The sequence below is a fragment of the Zea mays genome, chromosome 9, assembly GCF_902167145.1.
Source record: "Zea mays cultivar B73 chromosome 9, Zm-B73-REFERENCE-NAM-5.0, whole genome shotgun sequence".
NCBI lineage: Eukaryota > Viridiplantae > Streptophyta > Magnoliopsida > Poales > Poaceae > Zea > Zea mays.
Window position 1 is genome coordinate 129934730 of NC_050104.1, and position 19048 is coordinate 129953777.

At 40.4% G+C, this 19048-nt stretch overlaps 2 protein-coding genes across 4 annotated transcripts; one reads left to right on the plus strand and one right to left on the minus strand.

The window, feature by feature from the left end:
- Positions 1-1502: 1502 nt before the first annotated feature.
- Positions 1503-14666, plus strand: LOC103639063 (probable WRKY transcription factor 4). 2 transcript variants are annotated; one of them, XM_020544433.3, is made up of 4 exons: positions 1503-1992; positions 5019-5743; positions 5817-5939; positions 14235-14666. In XM_020544433.3, the coding sequence occupies exons 1-4, from the start codon at positions 1639-1641 to the stop codon at positions 14236-14238; spliced, it is 1206 nt and encodes a 401-aa protein (XP_020400022.1). In that variant the 5' UTR covers positions 1503-1638; the 3' UTR covers positions 14239-14666. The 2 variants fall into 2 exon arrangements, with proteins under 2 accessions (XP_020400022.1, XP_008660080.1); XM_008661858.3 differs by lacking the exon at positions 14235-14666 and adding an exon at positions 7438-8453.
- LOC100283986 (PRKR interacting protein 1) lies at positions 8852-13642 on the minus strand. Of its 2 annotated transcripts, none has more exons than NM_001156884.2 (3): positions 13247-13642; positions 11710-11997; positions 8852-9574 (listed from the first exon to the last, which is right to left on the minus strand). In NM_001156884.2, exons 2-3 carry the CDS (start codon positions 11962-11964, stop codon positions 9296-9298), a joined length of 534 nt encoding a protein of 177 aa, NP_001150356.1. In that variant the 5' UTR covers positions 11965-11997; positions 13247-13642; the 3' UTR covers positions 8852-9295. The 2 variants fall into 2 exon arrangements, with proteins under 2 accessions (NP_001150356.1, XP_008658672.1); XM_008660450.4 differs by lacking the exon at positions 13247-13642 and adding an exon at positions 13087-13202 and having other exon boundaries at positions 9022-9574.
- Positions 14667-19048: the final 4382 nt, after the last annotated feature.

Consider the following 19048-nt stretch of genomic DNA (forward strand, 5'->3'; position numbering starts at 1 on the left):
AAAACAAGAAAAGTTAAAGAACACGAATGTGTCATATAAACACTTAGAAAGTGCATATTTAAAAGCTAGCAATGAAGTGATGATATCCTCTAAATTCAATAGAAGGTATGGGCATAATAGTGTTTTTGGGATTTGGAATATCCTTAAAATACCAAATACAATACTAGATTTTTAATTTAGTGGTATACTTGAATTCCTAAATTATAACCAACATAAGATTTGATGCACTATCTATAAGATATTAAATACTATAACTTATTTACTCCATGATCCTTTGAAAGAATTTGTTATGTTGAAGTGTTTGTTTTGCACAACTAAATTGTAACCAACTTATATCATAATTCATATAAGAATCATGAGCTAACATTTTCGAAGATATAGTTTATGATACAACATATCATTAATTAATCACACATTTATGAAAAGTTGATTTAAAAATGTTTGAAGTATGATTTTTTAAGGAAGGGTATATTCGATTGAATCTACATTGATCCAAAACATCAAAGTCTATGATAGATCATGAAGATCAATATTTGTTCATAATGAATATAATATCCTAAATAAGGTTAAGCGTTGTACCTTTTTTCCTATATAAGGTTTACATAAAGGTTTCTCAATTCTCATGTAAGGTTTTGAATGAGGTAACACGTGCAATTCAATTTGTGAATGTGATGTACTCTTTTATTCTAAAACTGTTTGTTCTACTAGGGTTTCGATATCGACTCATGCTAAAAGGGAAGTTTTTTGTGTGGGTTTTAGTACATTCTTATGTCTTTGCAAGACTATATACAAGTGAGAGTTCTATATTACGATTACCAATATTGAGAGGAATATATCATAATTTATCTATTTTTTATTCATGTTATGTTTTTATCTAGAAAAAAATCGGATGCAACTATACACATTGTGTAAACTCTAGAACCAAGACACAAATACAAAGATGAGTGTGCATTTTTTTAAAAAAAATATCTAGAGGGGATGGGAGGGTTGTTTTGTAATAGATCTTTTAAATGATTCTTTTACCTTTATATTTGGGGCATCAGGTGCTTATGTAGTGTATAAGTTAGATTACATAATTCTGAAAAGAAACAATCATAGATTCTGAAAAGAAACAATCATAGATTTTGATAATTTATAAGCAGGCTATTACACACTTATTTTAGATTTTTTAGATTATTATTTAATTTTGTAGTCATAAATAATTTATATAAACAAACATCTGTAATAGAATTATATAAACTGAAATATATAATCCGAATTATATAATCTATATATATGAAATAAACTGGATTAGAAATAAGTTTCAAGAATCGCGTCGAAGAGAGCCAAATCCACTCGACCGCTCCACAATCGCGCACATGCGGCTGCCGCCGCTGGGGCCCCTACCTTATGTACTGTTGTCGACTGTCGTTTCCATTCCTGGTGGAGGCGGGACCCGGGAGTCAACGCGGCATCCTGCTTCCCCTTTTTTATCACCGCGCCGGCCGAGAGCAGAGCCGATACGTGTCGTCCCGCTCGCCGCTCCTCGCTCGGGCAGCCGAGGCTCCCCACTACCCAGAAAAGGAGGGAGGAGGAAGCGCTTCACAAAGCCACAGCGCCTCGTTGCCTCCCCACTTTCCTTTTCTTCCCCTACTCCCCATGGCGGCCCGCGAGGCCTCCGCCCCGGCTCCGGCTTCGCCCCACGCAGGCGACGGGCCGGGCCGCCCGCCGCGGCCCACGCTCGCCCTGCCCCCGCGCTCCGCCGTCGAGTCCCTCTTCGCCACCGGCGCCTCCTCCTCGGCCGGCGCCGCCGAGACCAGCCCCGGCCCGCTCACCCTCGCCGCCGCGCTCTTCCCCGACGCGTCCTCCCCGGCCTTCCACGGCTCCTTCACCCAGCTCCTCGTCGGCGCCATAGGCTCCCCGGCCGTACCCTCGCCGCCCTCTCCGTTCGCCGTCCCGCCGGGGCTCAGCCCGGCCACGCTCTTCGGCTCACCGGGCCTATTCTCTCCCACGGTATTCTCTCAACCCCGTTTACGAATCGGACCACCTCACCGCTGGCTTGCTGGTTGGGTCGCTCGCTTATCCAGTTGTGCTTGCTTTTTTTTTTCTTCTTGCCTGTCGCGTCATGACTCATGAGTAGTACCACTGTACCATTACCGTTTAATTAAAACCGCAGGGAATATGCTTGCTAGCTGCTACTACTATCACTCCTTCCTAATAGTGTTTGCGGATTTGTGAGGGTATTACGGCGTGGAGGCTGGAGGGTTCCACTCTGTTGGACCCGCCCTGGGAGATCTACATCCGAGGTGGAAAGGTCAAACTCGACTGTACTAACTAATAACTCGTGTCATCCTCGTGGTTGTGCTCAGTGCTCTGCTCACTACGGAATGCTGTGCACTACTGTTCCTGATGTGAGACATGGTGTCAATGATCTCTCTTGACTTTAGCAATTTGTTTTTTTTTTTTGGATTACGCTCAGATACTTCTATTCGTTGAAAAGTCTTGTTATCCGCTGGCCGCATCACTTACTTCGATTAACATGAAAATTATATATCTCATTTAGGAGCAGTTACGGAAATAGAACCTCAGTAGTTTTTTCCTTGAGAATTTTGCAACTTAGTTAATGGGGTGTTTGTTTGGGATTATAATCTGCCCAGATTGAGAGTTTTACTCATGTTTGCCACTTCGCCTACTCTGCCTTCAGGTCACTGTATTTTTATAAATTCTTTCAGGTAATAAGCTAATGAAAAGATGTAGGTGCGTCAGGAACTTGGTATTCAATTACCTCAACCCCCCTCCCCCACAAAAAAATGTTTTCGCACTCTTCTGATCACGTGAGATATGACGTCGTGGGGTGAACGATCATCTTACACACATAAGCGGAAAATGAGTGCTATTTATAGGACCATCCATTTATCAAAAACAAATACTATATGCAACTTCCAGTTCGTGCCACTTGGTTCAAAACTATGTTGTAAGATGATATAATCGATAGGTAGGTGGTTTTCAAAACGTCATTAGATATATAAGCTTTGCAGCAGGGATAAATTCAAGATTGTCAAATGTTATATGTACATTAAGAGACCAACCTATGCAGCTAACAACTTTCCCTTTACTTCTTAGGCCCTATGCAATGTGGCCCTAAATAGAGGGAGATGGTTGTGGTATCACACTATCACTCCTAACGCTGTGCCTGCCCGCTGACAGTGTTGTTAGTGGCGTGGAGGTCGAGATGAGTTGTCCATAGAGCCCTTGACAGTGGGCAGTTCAAAGTTTCTGTGTAAGAGCTTCAGGTCACACTCCCGATTGACTCATACTTGGCCCTCCTAGTGGCGCCATGGCTCCCTAACATGGCCATCTGGGCCACCATCCCTGCCAAAGGTGGTGCCGCCTTGTTAGAATTTGATACCCCTATGCGTAGTTGCCCTCGGATCTTTGAAAGGATATTGCCAGTATGACACAAGCTTCCACTATATCAAGAACAACGTAGACGGATCTCTTAGAAAACCCTAGAAGATGATGTTGAAGCAGCCACAACAAGAGGTTAGAATTTGGTGAAGCCGACCACAAATTTTATAAGCATAACTCCATGGTCCTTGCTCTCTCACAACCCTACTTGACCCTCTAGGACCCTCTTATTCTTGCCCCATACATGAATCTAGTGCATTAAAACTGTCTACCCTAATTCTTTTTGGCGCTTTCAGTTGCTCCTTACAAGCCTTGAATGAGATCCTTGTGTTGGTTTCGTTGATGCCTGTGGCCTTCACCCTTTGTCCCCTTGTTTATACAGTCCTCTCCAAGACTCTCATACATGCAAGTAGGAGTCCTACTTTGGCGGAAAGTTAGAAACACCCCGCAATAGTGGTGAACCTGAGCTGCTTTTCATGTACACAGTTGGAAAAAGAGCAGAGCTGGTGCTTGTGAGGAAGACGAGAGGAGTTGCTCCTTCTATTTTGTTTTTATTATCACATGTGTCCTGGCAGTGACTACATGTTGCAACCTTTCAAGTAGGATGCCAGTTTTTTATGGCGGAGCCTGATGTTTTTAAGTTCATGTTAATGCTGTGGAAGGCCATATAAAACTTAAACTAATCTGAACCGAACCTAAAAACAATCTATTGGAACCAACTTAACAAAAGAGCAAGCTTTCTTTTGTTTAATTTTTTGAGGGAAAGCAAGCTTCTTAGTCTTGGCTTATGGGGATAAACCATACTTGCAAGACATAAGCTAATGCTGCTCAGTAGGTATGCATTACATTTGAAACCTGCAATATTTTGGCAATGGGAAATAAATTCCAAATGTGTCTTGCACACTCCAATTTTCTTTCCCAATAACTTAAGATTTTGGATGATGTGCGTGAAACTGAGTATCTACTGTCTACAGCTCAACATGCTTTGTGCTTTTTCATTTGATGCGGTCACAACATTGTCATATAGTTTTATTTTATAATTGCCTCAGCAAGCAGAATTGATGGCAGATAATTTTGTTTGCTAATCTCAAGGATAGAGATATTTGAGCTTGGGTAGAAAAATAAAAAAATTAGGTATATCCATTTTTGAAGTTTTTGATGCTGCTGCAGCCTGCAGACTTCAAACAACCTCAAAGAAATACTCTATAAACACATTGTTACAGTCTTACAGATCTGAAACTGCCAAATGCCACTTGGCTAACTAGGGGCTAAGCCAGCTCAAAAATAACCCTGGTGCACATTCTATCAAACATAAAGAAAAGTATGCAGTTTTAAAAGAAATACATGACAAATTTAATACAAATATTAACAAAAGTTTATTTTACCCTGGTGCCGGTGCACCAGGAAAAACCAACTTGGCTTCGCCCCTGTGGCTAACTAACAATTTAGCTGTAGGGAAGAAGAAAACTATTGTAATCTGTTGCATGTCTAACATTTTTCAGGTCATTCCTGTGTTTAAAGTCTTCGAATGTCTGTTTTTTTTACTTTTTTTGCTAACAATTAGGTATTACATCTACAAATAAATATGTCAATGCTTTGGATTATAAGTGTTATTATATTTTTTTCTGCAGGGGAGTTTTGAGATGTCCCATCAACAAGCCTTAGCACAAGTAACAGCACAAGCAGTTCATTCTCAGTACAATATGATAAATCACACAGATTACAGTATTCCTTTTTCGTCGACAACAGCACCAGCTTTGATCACAGCACAGCATGCCAATTCTTCTGCCAATGTGGCATCAGCACAGGAGAAACCAGCTCTGCCGTCACATGCAGGTAATAGCAACATTGAATCAAATGAGGTTTCACAAGGACTCAAAACTTCTGCACCCACTTTTGATAAACCTGCTGACGATGGATACAACTGGCGGAAGTATGGCCAGAAGGCAGTTAAGGGTGGCGAGTATCCAAGGAGTTACTACAAATGTACCCACACGAGTTGTCCAGTTAAGAAAAAAGTGGAGCGCTCAGCAGAAGGACACATCACTCAAATAATTTATAGAGGTCAGCACAACCACCAGCGTCCACCAAAAAGGAGGTCCAAAGATGGTGGTGGTCCACTAAATGAAGCAGATGTTCTTCATGAGAATGAAGACATTTCAACTAGATCAGAACCTGGCTCTCAAGAACACTCTGGAAAACATGAAGGGTCAAATGATGGCATATTAGGGCCTTCTGTGTCAAGAAGGGGAGGAGGAGATGAGCAATTGTCAGGCTCAAGTGATAGTGATGAGGAACAAGATGATGAACAAAGGGCTGGCGACGAAGACCCTGGCTATGCAAATGCAAACAAAAGGTGGTTTCTACCATGAACAGTTTTTAACAAGCTTTTCAAGGTTCAATCTATAATCGCTAGTTTTATTGAGCAGACATGTGCCAACTCCAGCTCAAAGGATAATTGTGCAAACAAACAGCGAAGTTGATCTTCTGGATGATGGCTATCGGTGGCGCAAGTATGGACAGAAAGTGGTAAAAGGGAATCCCTACCCGAGGTAACCACTTTTTTACTTTGACTTGTTCTCTGTTTTATTTGACTAGATCTACTCTGCTGCAAGTTAGAACTTGCTTTTAAAACAACATTTTTTTAATTGGAGAAATTCTGAATGGTGTCATTCATCTTTGATCTGTCCATGATTCGTTACCAGTATGTGATTGTCGATGCATGATAATGCCAGTGTTTTGCTATTCCTTAACGGATTACCAACATTGCAGATTAATACACATATATGATATAGGAATATACATGCTCTTTCTATATGGTTGATATAGGAATATACAACTGGTGTACAAATGCAATTTGTTATTTAGTGTGAAATCATTGGTTGTTGTCATACAGTAATGTACCTGCTTTTGTTGCATCTAGTATTATATACAAAGGATTTGCTTCCGTAGTCTTCTTGAAAAGAAAAAAATGCATATTAAAGAATTAGTAGCTCTTAGTCGGTAGGGGTAAATCTGTAATGAGTTTGTTAATTTTTATTTCCTGTACAGAACCCACAAGTTATGGAACTATAACAGCCTTCCATGAATCCACCCACAGTTTTAGCAACAAATCAAATCATTCGATACCCATGTAAATCCCAAACATGGACATCAGACACATCACTGCTCTATGGTGCAGCTCTTAGGGTCTGGCACAATGTCACATCAATCCTTTATATCTTTTGAAAGTTACTCCATAACCCATTAAAGTCCTGGCGATGTTGCAGTTGCTGAGAAAAACTGACACTTTCTCTGATATTCACTACATTCACCTTCAGTTCATTTCTTTGGTGTTCAGTTAGAACCTTTCAGATTCCTTTTTCTTTGGGACCAGAAAGGATCTTTCAGAAATTGATAAGCTTTAGTATCTCTGATCCAAGATATGTAATTTTAGTACCTGTGTTATCAAACAATTTTAACTTTGGCCATCAGTAAAAACTACTTTTCACGATATATCATTGGTTTATTTAAAATGCTTTGTGGACTTTGTGGCGTATTTTTGAGTTCATTTATACTTTATAGCATATTTTTTTAGTACTTTTATTTGGTGAGGTTTGTGCATGTTCACCAAATGGGGCTTTGTGAATGGTAGACACTAGCTGGAAAGCCTGGACATCTTTAATACTCTCGTGGACCCCAAATATAATTCCATTTGGCCTTTTCCCTAAATTCAGCACATAAAGTCAAATAACTCCAATTCATCTTTCGCCTCATTCTTCCGTGTCTATTCTCAACTGAAAAGAGCAATAATCAATGCAATACACTTACCACCCATTGTGCCTCTCACCTTAGTCCTTATTTACTCATACCTGTTAACAATAACAATTCACAATTACTTAGGCTTGGCCAATAGCGGTGAAGAATTCAAAATTATAACTATGGATAATATTTTTTGACCTATTTAGCCATCGGTTCTATCTGCTGATGATTTGTTTGGGAGAATTTGCACGGAGAAACAACTTTAGTTCTATTCATCCTTCACCTATCTACCTTGTTTGCACCATGTAGGAGCTACTATAGATGCACGTACCAAGGATGCGATGTGAAGAAGCATATCGAAAGATCATCCCAAGACCCAAAGGCCGTCATAACGACTTACGAAGGGAAGCACAGCCATGATGTTCCAGCAGTCAGGAACGGTAGCCATGCTGCTGCCAACGCCAATGGGTCATCTTCCACCAGCTTACCAGTACCACACAGGGTCCACAGTTCAGCATCCAGTAGTCGCAGAGCGGCAGAATTACAAAGCGCATCCTCAGCTTCTTCTATGCTACTAAAAGAGGAAAACGAAATAACATAGGAGTTTTGGAGTGTGTAGCCAGGGTAAATTATATCTGTTCTCTGATCCATTTCCTCCTAGGTGTGCTGCTTCACGCTCTGCGCCGCAGCAAAAATTGGGCACTGCAAGCCCCCACCATTGGTTTTAGTCAAGAGCGAGCTCTTTCGTTTGTGCCCTTCCAAAAGCTGCACACCCTGTTTGGCTGCGCGGTGTATGTTATGTTGTCATTACCATTTACGCCCATTGGTTGTAAATGCCATCAGTCGTTCCCCCGGAGAACTATATGGATGACAGCATTCATCGGCCCAAGTGTATATACTCGATTTAAAAACCTTTTTTTTAACTGAGATATGGTTTGTTGTAGATACACGGCTTCCTTCCTGGTCTTTGTAAAGTGTTATTTCGACAGGATATATAAAGCTATAGTAGCTGATGGCTGATTTGCCGTTGGCCTCTGAGGCTGTGAGCTCACCTCCAGTTTTCCAGGTCTACTACTACCATGGGTTAGTTGAAGCCATTGAGCAGCATGTAATGTTAGAATTGTTCCTTTTTATGATGTACTCTATGTTCTCGAATATTTGTTGTCCATTAGTTCATTTTTAAACTAAACCGTAATAAATAAAAAAGAACGAAGTGAGTATAATTCTCAGCTAGGAATTAAACCTAGTTAGGCGGGTGGAAGGTGTGGCGTGGGTCTGCTATTGTACCGTACAAGTTTGATGATTTTTATTTTTGAACTCCTCCATTCTAGATTTGTTGATTTTACTTTAAATACAGCTGTCGTGTGACCTGTGTATACCTCTATGAACTGGTGATTTGTCTTCAGAAAATAAGCGTGCTAGTATGGAGCGTACGACAAGTTCGAGAAAAGGATTACTAATGTACTCGTAGATGATATATACTCTTTCACAATAATGGCTTTCCGTTAGGGATGAATTAAGGGAATTAAATCACCTCCTATAAACTTGTTTGAGAGAAAGATACGAGGAGATTGGAGAGACTCTTACTAGCCCCTCCAATCTTCTCCTGTATCCCTGCTACCAAACAAGCTATATTCAAAATTGTATAGAAAATTATTTAATTCCCCCTTAAATTCCCTCCAATCAAGATACAACCAAAAAAAGGCCTATCACAGATTGCAATGACCGTAACTCATCATCCGAAATCCGGCTACCAGGGTGGAGAATTCAAATGCCAGTTAAGGTGTTACATAAGAATATAGTGTTGATGGTCTATTTATTTAGCAGAACAACGCATGAGCTTTAAATGCCAGATTACTTTTCTATTTATTTAGCATAAGAAATGAGGCTTGATTTTCTCTTGAGCCCATGGTAAAATGGAGCCAAAAAAGGCAGCTGATATAATATAGACCTGAACAAAAGGTACTGACGCAGGTCACTTCTCTGAATGATGAACACTAACAGCAAATTATCTAGTGCTATCCATCTCTGCTCAGAATATCATATCCTCTTACAGAAACAGCACCAGATTCGCCCTGTAACCTGTTACAACAACCGTACAGACGTTTGTTTCATTGCCCAGACAACCAGAGAGTCCGAAATCATCTTCAGGTGCGAAATTGACGTGTCATTGCTTGGACTTGTCATCGTCATCTGAGCCTTCGTCATCGTCAGACGACTCCACTCTGTTAGGTTCTTCACCACCATTATCACCAGTTTTAGCTCGCTTCTCTTTCTTACGCTGTTTCTTCTTTTGCCGTTTCAGGCGCTTCTTGGCTGTCCGCTCCTCAGCTGCTTTCATCCTCTCCTCCCTCCGCAGTTCGAACTCAGCTATCTCTTTTCTCTTCTGGTAGTCCGCATCCATTCGTGCTAGACGGTCCTGCTCTCTCCTCCTCATTTGCCGATACTGTAAATTGAAGAGTGTTTGCATAGTTGCAGATCAGAATATTCTCATACTAATTATCATGCCTCAAAACACTAAATGCGCAATTTGTTAAATTGGAATATCAATCTATAATCATATTACAAGATTCAATAAACAGAATTGTTTAGAATACATGTGTAAAGAAACTTTAAGGGCATGGCATGGCTGTAAGTTTCATGATTTGCCAATCACATCCTGATATATGTTCACTTACTGCACATCTGATCTCAACTACTCCCTCTGTTCCAAATTATAGTTCACTTTGGCTTTTCCTGAGTCCAATTTCTCTTTGACCAAATTTGTACAAAAAATGCACCAATATTTCATTAAATTCTCCATGAAATATGTTTTGATGGTGCATTTATTTGAACTTGCAGATGTTAATAGATTTTTCTAAACCAATGCTAACTACTACCTCTGTTCTCGAATATTTGTCGTCCGCTAGTTCATTTTTGAACTAAACGGTGACAAATAAAAAAGAACGGAGGGAATATAATTTAAGGGAGTGCCTACCTAAAATACTGGCAGCTACCAACCAACAACTACACCCATATATGAAAGATGCCAAGGTTTCATGTTGAATAAAGCTGACAACAGATGCTCAATCAAAACCTCATGCAATAGCAGGTTTGCATTCAATGGATAGACTAAGTAGTCCAGTCACATTCAGTGTGTTTGGTTGCCTGTATTTTCTAGTGCTTGCATCGTGGGATGCAATGTCCATGTGATTGGTTACCTGTACAGACACAATCAGGCTCTCTGTATACTTTGACCAGATATGAGATCGTGATTGGTTCCATATATAAGAGGATACCGGCCTGCGTATACTCATGCAGCCTAGGCTTTTTTTCTACCATCCGCTTGCATCTGTGGAGAAGTGGTCAGCCGGCATGGCTGGTGAGCCAGGCGCGCGGAAGGCCGACGTGTGGGAGACTGCAACCAATCACGCGTTGTTTGATTGTTGTCAACCAGACTCTACTCGTGCGAGGTGTGTGTTTGGTTACATGCGTGCAGATATGGAGCCAGGCTCGCACGATACTCAAAGCACCCTGGGCCAGGCTCTGTAGGCGCGAGCAAATTGGTCGCATCTCTGGAGCCAGGCTCCCGCCAGCTTGGCTCATGCAACCAGGCTACGGAGAGAAGCCAACCAAACATGCTAATTATGACGATCATGTTAACTAAGAATTGACACATACTCTACAAGGATCATTGCTTGTAATATTAGCTAAAATTCTTTGGAGTAGATTTTGGTACTGTAGAAAAAAAACTGCTGAGATTCAAGAATCATCAAGGCCCTTCTTTTGAAAGACAGATATCAAACAGTTAATCTTTGTTACTTTAACCACCAACATATGCAGCTATCTTGTCTTATGAAATGAAAGTGCAAATCTCTGTTTCCAAGGGAAAAGAAAAAGTGGAACATGTGTAGCTAGTTGTCAACAGCAAGGCTTCCCAATTTCCCATTTTGACACAATATTTTTGATCAAAGTAAAGCTAAACATAATATCAGAAGCATTTAAGCTTCAATGAATCAGAAGTATTTAGTCCTTTCCGTACAAAAAGCGAGTTCAAAGCATATATTTTTTGGGCTATAACAGCAAAATCTTACAGAAATTAGTAAATATCTTTGCAGCTTATAGTAACCACAATGGTCCTAACAATGTTACAGACATACAGTACATACAAACAAGGAAGATTGCTATATTTTTCCTGAGAAAACAGCAGCTTGAAGGCCCAGATGAACGATTAGTTGGTTAAGTCAATTATTGTAACTTAACTCTATTCAGGACCCAGATATACAGGAAATGCTCTTAATGCTCATAGCACATGTGGAAGTATAGAATCAATTCCAGGAGGTATTATAGCTTTACAGTCTTCTGTTTACCTTGAAACTAACATTACTTCATTATATTCAGGTTCAAAATTTACAGGAAAATAGTTGTAAGCACATAGCACCGTGAAAATTAACATTCGTATAAAGCAAGAGGTGATTACTGCAAAAAAATAAAAATCAAACGAAACAAGCAAAAATTTTCATCAAACCCAGATCCTAACAGAAAGCCCACACTGGTGTATCCACAGTTCCACACACATAGGAAGGGAGGGAAGGGGAGTACCTGGTGGAAATCACCAGAGCCAGAGCCAGCAGATGACCCTGATGTGTTACTGACACGCACAGGGACATTCTCCATGATGCGCCTGAGCTTCACCTCCAGGTCTTCCTCATCCTCTCGCAGTTTTACACCTCCTGATCTCTTACCTGCAGGATCTGCCACAACCAGCTCCTTCCCACTGTCACCACCAGAAGCCTTTCCTGGTGGTGCTATAGGGACTAGCTGCTGCATGTTGCTATCACTGTTGGGAGCTGACATTGTGGGATGCAACCCTGCTGTCTTTCAAGTTGCCTGCATATGAACAAATAATAATGGATATAAATGTTAGTGTTTATGGGCACATTCAGATTTCAGACTTCAAGTCATACCATGCTAACTTCAAGTTGCTATGGCAGTGGGAAGGAGCTAGTTCTAGCAGAAACTCATGTCATTTTCATCAATACAAGATACACAAACAAAACTATTAACCATGGTTAACCTAAATTTTGGTCTCTCAAGCACCTCTGAATAAAATCTACACCCATTCACATCATAACCCCGATAGCTGGTCACCATTTTGCAAAACCAAACAATATTTCAAGCAGCATATTATCAATAATTCTGCAATCACTAAAAAGTTCATAGTAGTAATGAAAGGTTACTTTGAGTACTCAGATTGCTACATTAATTTAATGTGAAATTAAGAGTATGCAGAAAAATTGCATCTGTGAACCAATCAAAGAAGTTAGGCCGATGCTACCAATGGCTATTCTTCCACCCATTCAACCTCAATTCATGAAGCAGATTGGGTTTGGCCTAGACAAACTAATTGCAATACCAATCAACCAGTGTTTTCTATCCAATCATTAGAGGGAGCCAGTCGACATCTACTCTCATGTGATGAGTGATTTCAAATAAACAGTAATTTAACACAGATATCAATCAAATTCTAGTACTAATAGCTACATATTTATGAAACAACCCAATACACAGACCATATGTTCGATGTACACAAGAAGGGAAATAAACAGCATCCAACTAGTTCACTGGACCAATGATATAAGACATAGTAACTGTAGTGAACAATCTAGCCAGTAACCACACAAAGGTTATGAGTAGAACATGGCGTAATTAGGCATTATAGATTTATAGTTTCCAAAACCACCGAACACAGGAACCGAATTGGCGAATTATATAAAGGGAAGAACAGAATGCACGTACTATATTATATATAACGAACCAGTCAGAACCAAATCCATTCCACTTCTACTAGTGTCCAAAAATATTGGTCAACTATAATTTCCTAAATGAAAATTTTATTCAAAATTCATTCCCTGAATAGACAGCAAATGTCTAAGAGTTGAACACATTCGTCACACAGCTCGTGCACTGAACACTTGCCTTCGTCTCCAAATTCATTTATCATGCAGATAAGGGCACGGAGCAAATCCTTGGGTATTCCCACTCCCGCATGAAAAAAGAATCCAACCTATAGGTTCTAAACTTCTAGTCTAGTTGCAAATTGCATCTGCATAAACAATGGAACAAGTGAACAACTCACCTTGTAAATCACTAATATAAATCCTCACTTCCTCTCTCGTCTATCCTCAGCTGCAGAACGCCAGAACCGTTGCGGAGTGCGGACCTCGTCACCTGGACTACTGGGCTGGACCTGGCCAGCTGTCCGCCGCCCACCGCGCCGCGCCGCCGCCCTTGCAGCCTAGCAGCAGAAGCGTGGAGGCGGAGGCGGAGGCCGCGCCCGTGGCCCGTGTTGCTGTGCAGCTTGCCTCGCACCGCCGCCCCCCGCCGCCTACGCTTAGGGACTTAGGGTTAGGGAGTTCGGCGTCGCACCGTCGCGGCTCTCCGGGAAACGGGGTCGCGAGTCGATTAGGATGTGTTTTGTTGGAGGTGAAAGACCGGGACGAGATCCAACCAAACACACCATGTGTCCGTGACTGAGGTTGCGTTTCGTTTTTTTTTGTTTAGTCCTTTTTCAAAAAAAATTATTTAGACCATTGGACGACTTATTTTCTAATTTTTTTTACTCCTTGCTCGTCGTCGTATCCTACAACGTCGAGATAACACAACTCAGTATGTCGTGCCTAGAACGCCGAGCAACCTGCTCAGTTGGCGCGGAGGGATGATGCGACGTCGACGTAGCCCTCTAGCTCGTCACCGAGTTAGGCGCCACAGATTTTGGCGCCGAGAAGGCCTATAAATCAGCCGTTTTTTGGTCGAGAGCTGCACCTAGCCATTTGAATCTTCTTCTATATCGTCCAGAGGTGCTCCAATCTTCGTATTCGAGTTAGAAAACTTTGTAGACCAAGGTATGATGTCTTACTAATTCGTTTGTTACGTATATTATGTTGTATGGTTTCGATTTATTAGTTTTGATTGTTGCTCATATTGCTATTCATTATGATTCCTAGGATACATGGTTTATATGGTGACTACAGTTTATTAGATAGTTTGTGAAATACTTGTATTTATAAGTTAAAATCATTTCTGCTATTTCTATATAGTTGTGTTAATATAAAATCATTTCTTAGATGAAAGACATATATCGGAAGTCATTGTAGCAGAAGAGAGGTCGTCCTCGAGAGTTATATCCGGATATATCTATTGGGGTCTTCATCTTTTGAAGGTCCTCAAAAAACACGTTTAACCATTGGTTATCAACATGTTGCCAAGTATTACATGAGCTTCGGCACCGGAACACCTTCAATGGAGGACGATAGAGGGGCGACGAAGCTAGCTTCGTCATAGCAACACAAGGAAACAATGCAAGGAGAAGGTGTCATCCTGAATGCTGAAAGCAAAAGACAATATTGCCCTTGTATTATTTTAAATCCTATGTGTAATCCTTATGGGTGTAAATGTAATTCATACGAAGTTGTATAGATGAACAGTGCCCTACATAAAGTACCTTTTTGGTGGGCTGGATAATTGTGTGTAATATCTTCCCTAGAAGACCTTCGTCCTAATTCACTCTGTAAAACCGAAGGTACGATTGTACATTCATTATATGAAAGGGGAGAAATGTGTCACACCCGGATCCAAAACCCGGGCGTGAGATAATCACCAAGTGTGATGGGATCAAGTCTCACACATATGATGACTCATGGTATAAAAACGAATGTTACATCATTTATATATAACGGAATTCTATACAAAATAAATAATTACATCATAAGGAGACAACGATCCAGCAACCCAAAGTTGACTGGGAGACGACGACATAGACCTCTCGCGAACTCATTGCAGCATCCTTCACGCGCCTCATCTTGCGGTACCTGTCCTTAACCTATGGGGGTGTGAGACAGCAAGGGTGAGCTCACGTACGTTCATCGCTCAACAAGTTGTGGGGAATAATGTGCATGAACTCGCAAAAGGTGGGAGCTCATGTGAAGTGTAAGGCTTACCAAAGAGGATAGTTAAAGCTGATCATTGCTTTTAAAGTTGGTCAAAATTTTATTAGCAATTACTAGGTATAAGTAGATACCAACTAAAAAAGTAATAGATCAAAATTGATAACAACACCCGCGATGCAATGCATATGACAAATTAAGTTTAATTCCATAAATTAATCATGTGAGGGTCCGAGCTGCTCATAACCATGAGCACGGCTGATATACCAGTTTTACACTCTGCAGAGGTTGCACATCTTTACCCACAAGTCGTGTTACCCATTTGCCACGGAGTTGATTAGACCCCATACACCTCTACCAAGTAAGCGAGACAGGGTACCACTACGAGGTCTTTATAAAGTTCCACTAGCTTCAGAAAACTCACTACAGTTTCTAAGAAGCCCCAATGCAGGGATCCCTCGTCTGACCGCCATCACAGCAAAATCAGCCCGAGAACCTCCCTACATCGACCACTCTCCTACTGCTCTTGCCCATTTCGGGTAAGGTAGTCCTCCACTAGCTTTCCTAATTAGTCAGTCAAGGGCGTCTCATACCACCCTTGTGGTAGCACTGTTTTCCCGGTTGGTCGCTCCATGTTCCAATTAACAATATGATCTTATCATGAACAATAATTAAACAACAACATAATTGGAACATGATCATAATGAAACATTAGTTTTCCAAAACCAAGTAGAGCAATAGCAAAACTACCCAATAGTTCATTGTTTGCAAGGTGATGGATAAACAATGCTAGGCAAACCTATTAGGTCCCATCAAATTAACCTAAGCATGTCACAGTGATTAACAGCGGACATTATTAGGTAAAAAGGAGTGATAAAGGGCACAACTTGCCGGAGATCAAGATTCCTAGGTACCAACCTGGTCTCCAAGTGACTTGTAACCTTGCTGCTATTCGTAGCAATACAAACAAACATGAAATAGGAAAAACTAACATCACACCAAACATAAGCACAAACAATGTAAGAATATTCTACGTGATGCTATGAGATCGTAGGTTCGAGAACCATTAAAACTGGAGTTAAAACGAAGAATTTATAGATAAAACGATATTTTAAGCGCAATAAATCTAATAGATGGGATCTAACAGATATTGCATTTGTTGGGACCATGCTTCGGCGCCGAAGGTCCTGCAGGAAGAAACACCTTTGGCAAAACCTGTTTATACGTAATACCGAAGCTACCGCTCATGAAGCTTCGATATTATAGCGTATCCGAAGGTGAAGGGTCGAACCGACTTAAAGATGGAATGACTTTTTAGTCCATAAGGGTCTGAGTCATAATTGTAATCTTTTGTAAGGGGTATGATTGTAATTTCTTACAGGCTGTGTCCTGTGCCTATAAATAGTGAACAGTACTCCTCTACTGTTCACGCAATCCTATAATCGCTAACGCATTACTCTGGAATTATTGTTTTCTATCAAGGCGAAGGTATAAATGTAACTAAACATCATGTTTTAATATTTCAATTTATATTATAAAATGAGTGAATGAAGTTATTTATTTTTGGTATTCTTTAGCGTTTTATATTTTATATTTCATTTCGCATTATTTTACTTCTGATCACGAAGGTAGGACCTTCGTGATTTATCATCCATAACCTTCGTCCGAAGCTCATTAAATCCTCAGGAAAATAATGCTTCAGCGGACGAAGGACTTTAACATTTAACATTCTATGTTGCCTTGTTCTTAATTCATAGCATTTGAGAACAAGTCCCCAACAGCATTTAAACTAAGCAGTTATCAAATTAAAATATTTGAGTTGGTATTAATCATTAACAATTATTTATAAAATACGTAGATTAGAACTATAGATTAGATTAACTAGGTTATCTAGTTAATTAACATTAATTAAATAAGTAATTAATTAATTAAAACATGTGGCATAATTAAAACAATGTTATCACTACGTACGAAAAATTAATATAAACCTCACACAACTTGAATAGATTAAAACATATTTTTAGTAAATTAGTAGAGATGCACATAAATAGGTGATGTGACGGTGGGAAATGTTTGTTTATAAATGCATGACATAACTGTTTGTCAACTTATCATGATTATATCTACTGTTAAATTTGTGTTGTATACCAGTCTCACAAATAAAAAAGTATGCGGTGATAGTTATCTGTTAGGTAGGAAGCATAAGTCTATCATGCGGAAAAGACCATTAACCTACCACCAATTTACTTTGTAGTCAAACCCTTCGATCTCGCACTCATAAACCAGATCGCCAAAGCCCACAGTTCCTATCGAAGCGCCCCGACTCCACTGACGATAGCGCTAAAGTTCCCCGGCGGACCCGCCTCTATCTCTCTAGTTACGCCACGATGCCTCTCGGCTCCTTGGTTTTCTGATGTTTAGCTTCGCGACTATGGCACAGGGCGGATGAGGGGAGCAACTCAGTTTAAATAGCCGCGAGTACAGCCACAGACGGTTGGCTCCGATCGTAGCAGACTCCGGTGATAAAGGGAGGATAGTTACGACAAAGTTTCGGGTGCAACAACCGGAACCCATGCATGGGACTACATGGACACATGTGCGTACCAGCAGAGTCAACGACGAAGAACAGCTGAGCGGGAAGAGCGCAGTCAAACTCCATGTCTTTTTTTGACCATGCGTGAGCTAGGGGATGGAACTGTACAAGAGACCCCACACGTCGGTGATACCTGAGAAAATCCGGATGATGTTATTCACCCCTTCCACGTCACGACATCAGTCACAACTGGAAAAGGAGAGAAAAAAAACAGAAGGGTATGGGTTGTATTGACGTGGGGATTTGAGTGACAAGATGAACCGAGTGGTCTTGGCAGATGCAAGGCTTCACTTTTTTCTTCTAGTTTTTTTCTCTATTCCTATTTCTCATGTTAAATTTTAATGCACAAAAAAAAATTCTGGCCTGAAATGCAAAGGCACTTCAATTTATTTATTTATTGATTGATTTACCCATCCAAGCAAATGCTTTTAAATGTGCACACGCAAAAATATGTGCCTTAAAAAAAGTAATTTCTACTTTATAAAATCATCAGGAGAATAATTAGATTAGAAATATATTATTTGTCAAAGGAATAACTAAATTCTCATAGAGGTCCTTTTATTAAATATTTTTAGGAAACATATTTGTTTTAGCAAATGTAACTTCAATGGTAAAGGAAAAAATCTTTAAAATATTCTAACTCAAAGTCTTGTGAAGAAGTTTACTAAAAGTTCATCATAGGATTTTTAGGTGCCACAAAATGTGATATTGAAATGTTTGAGATGAGTTACAATGTTTAACTTCTTCACATTCCTTATATACTTATTTATGCAACTAAGTTGTGATTTACTCAATTAAATCCTAACCTTCGTCTTCGAAGGAGTTATCGAAGAGATAACTGCTTGAAGTCAAAGGTTGATTATCTTTTAATATTGTGTTGCCTTGTTTTCGACTGTGTATAGCAATTGAGAACAAGTGACCAACAATATCTAGTAAGGATGTTCATGTTCCTCCTGATATTCCTCTGCCTAATTGTGATCGTGGCAGACCGGCTTAGGTATGTCAATCCAAACATCCAGACACAATTGCTCGCTGCTTCTACACTTGTGGCGGTTTTAACGTATGTAGCTTATGACTTGTGTGTTATTGATGTTTACTACATGTGTACTAATGCCTCTTTCCATTTCTGTAGGATCACTTGAGGTGTTTTTTTTCTAGTGGATCGACGGTCCTGATAATTTTGACCCTCGATATCTCCTTTTTCGCTAATTGGTTGCGCGAAAGGAATACACATGAGCGTTTTAAGCGTTGGATGCCACCTCCCCCGAACCCGACACCAATGACATATGAGGAGAAGAACTTAGCCACAAAAAGACGTTTGGAGTCTCCGCATCGGTGCGATTACGGAGATCCGGCGATGATCCAGCGAGCAGGCCAACGACGACGCGGGAGGAGTGAAAGG

What these genes read in the sequence shown, in the direction of transcription:
- LOC103639063 (XM_008661858.3), top strand. Translation starts at nt 1,639, where the DNA reads ATGGCGGCCCGCGAGGCCTCCGCCCCGGCTCCGGCTTCGCCCCACGCA. An exon ending in TATGCAAATGCAAACAAAAG is followed by an intron (nt 5,744 to 5,816) that starts GTGGTTTCTACC and finishes TTTATTGAGCAG; the next exon opens with ACATGTGCCAACTCCAGCTC. An exon ending in AAAGGGAATCCCTACCCGAG is followed by an intron (nt 5,940 to 7,437) that starts GTAACCACTTTT and finishes TGCACCATGTAG; the next exon opens with GAGCTACTATAGATGCACGT.
- LOC100283986 (NM_001156884.2), bottom strand. Translation starts at nt 11,964, where the DNA reads ATGTCAGCTCCCAACAGTGATAGCAACATGCAGCAGCTAGTCCCTATA. An exon ending in GCTCTGGTGATTTCCACCAG is followed by an intron (nt 9,575 to 11,709) that starts GTACTCCCCTTC and finishes TTCAATTTACAG; the next exon opens with TATCGGCAAATGAGGAGGAG.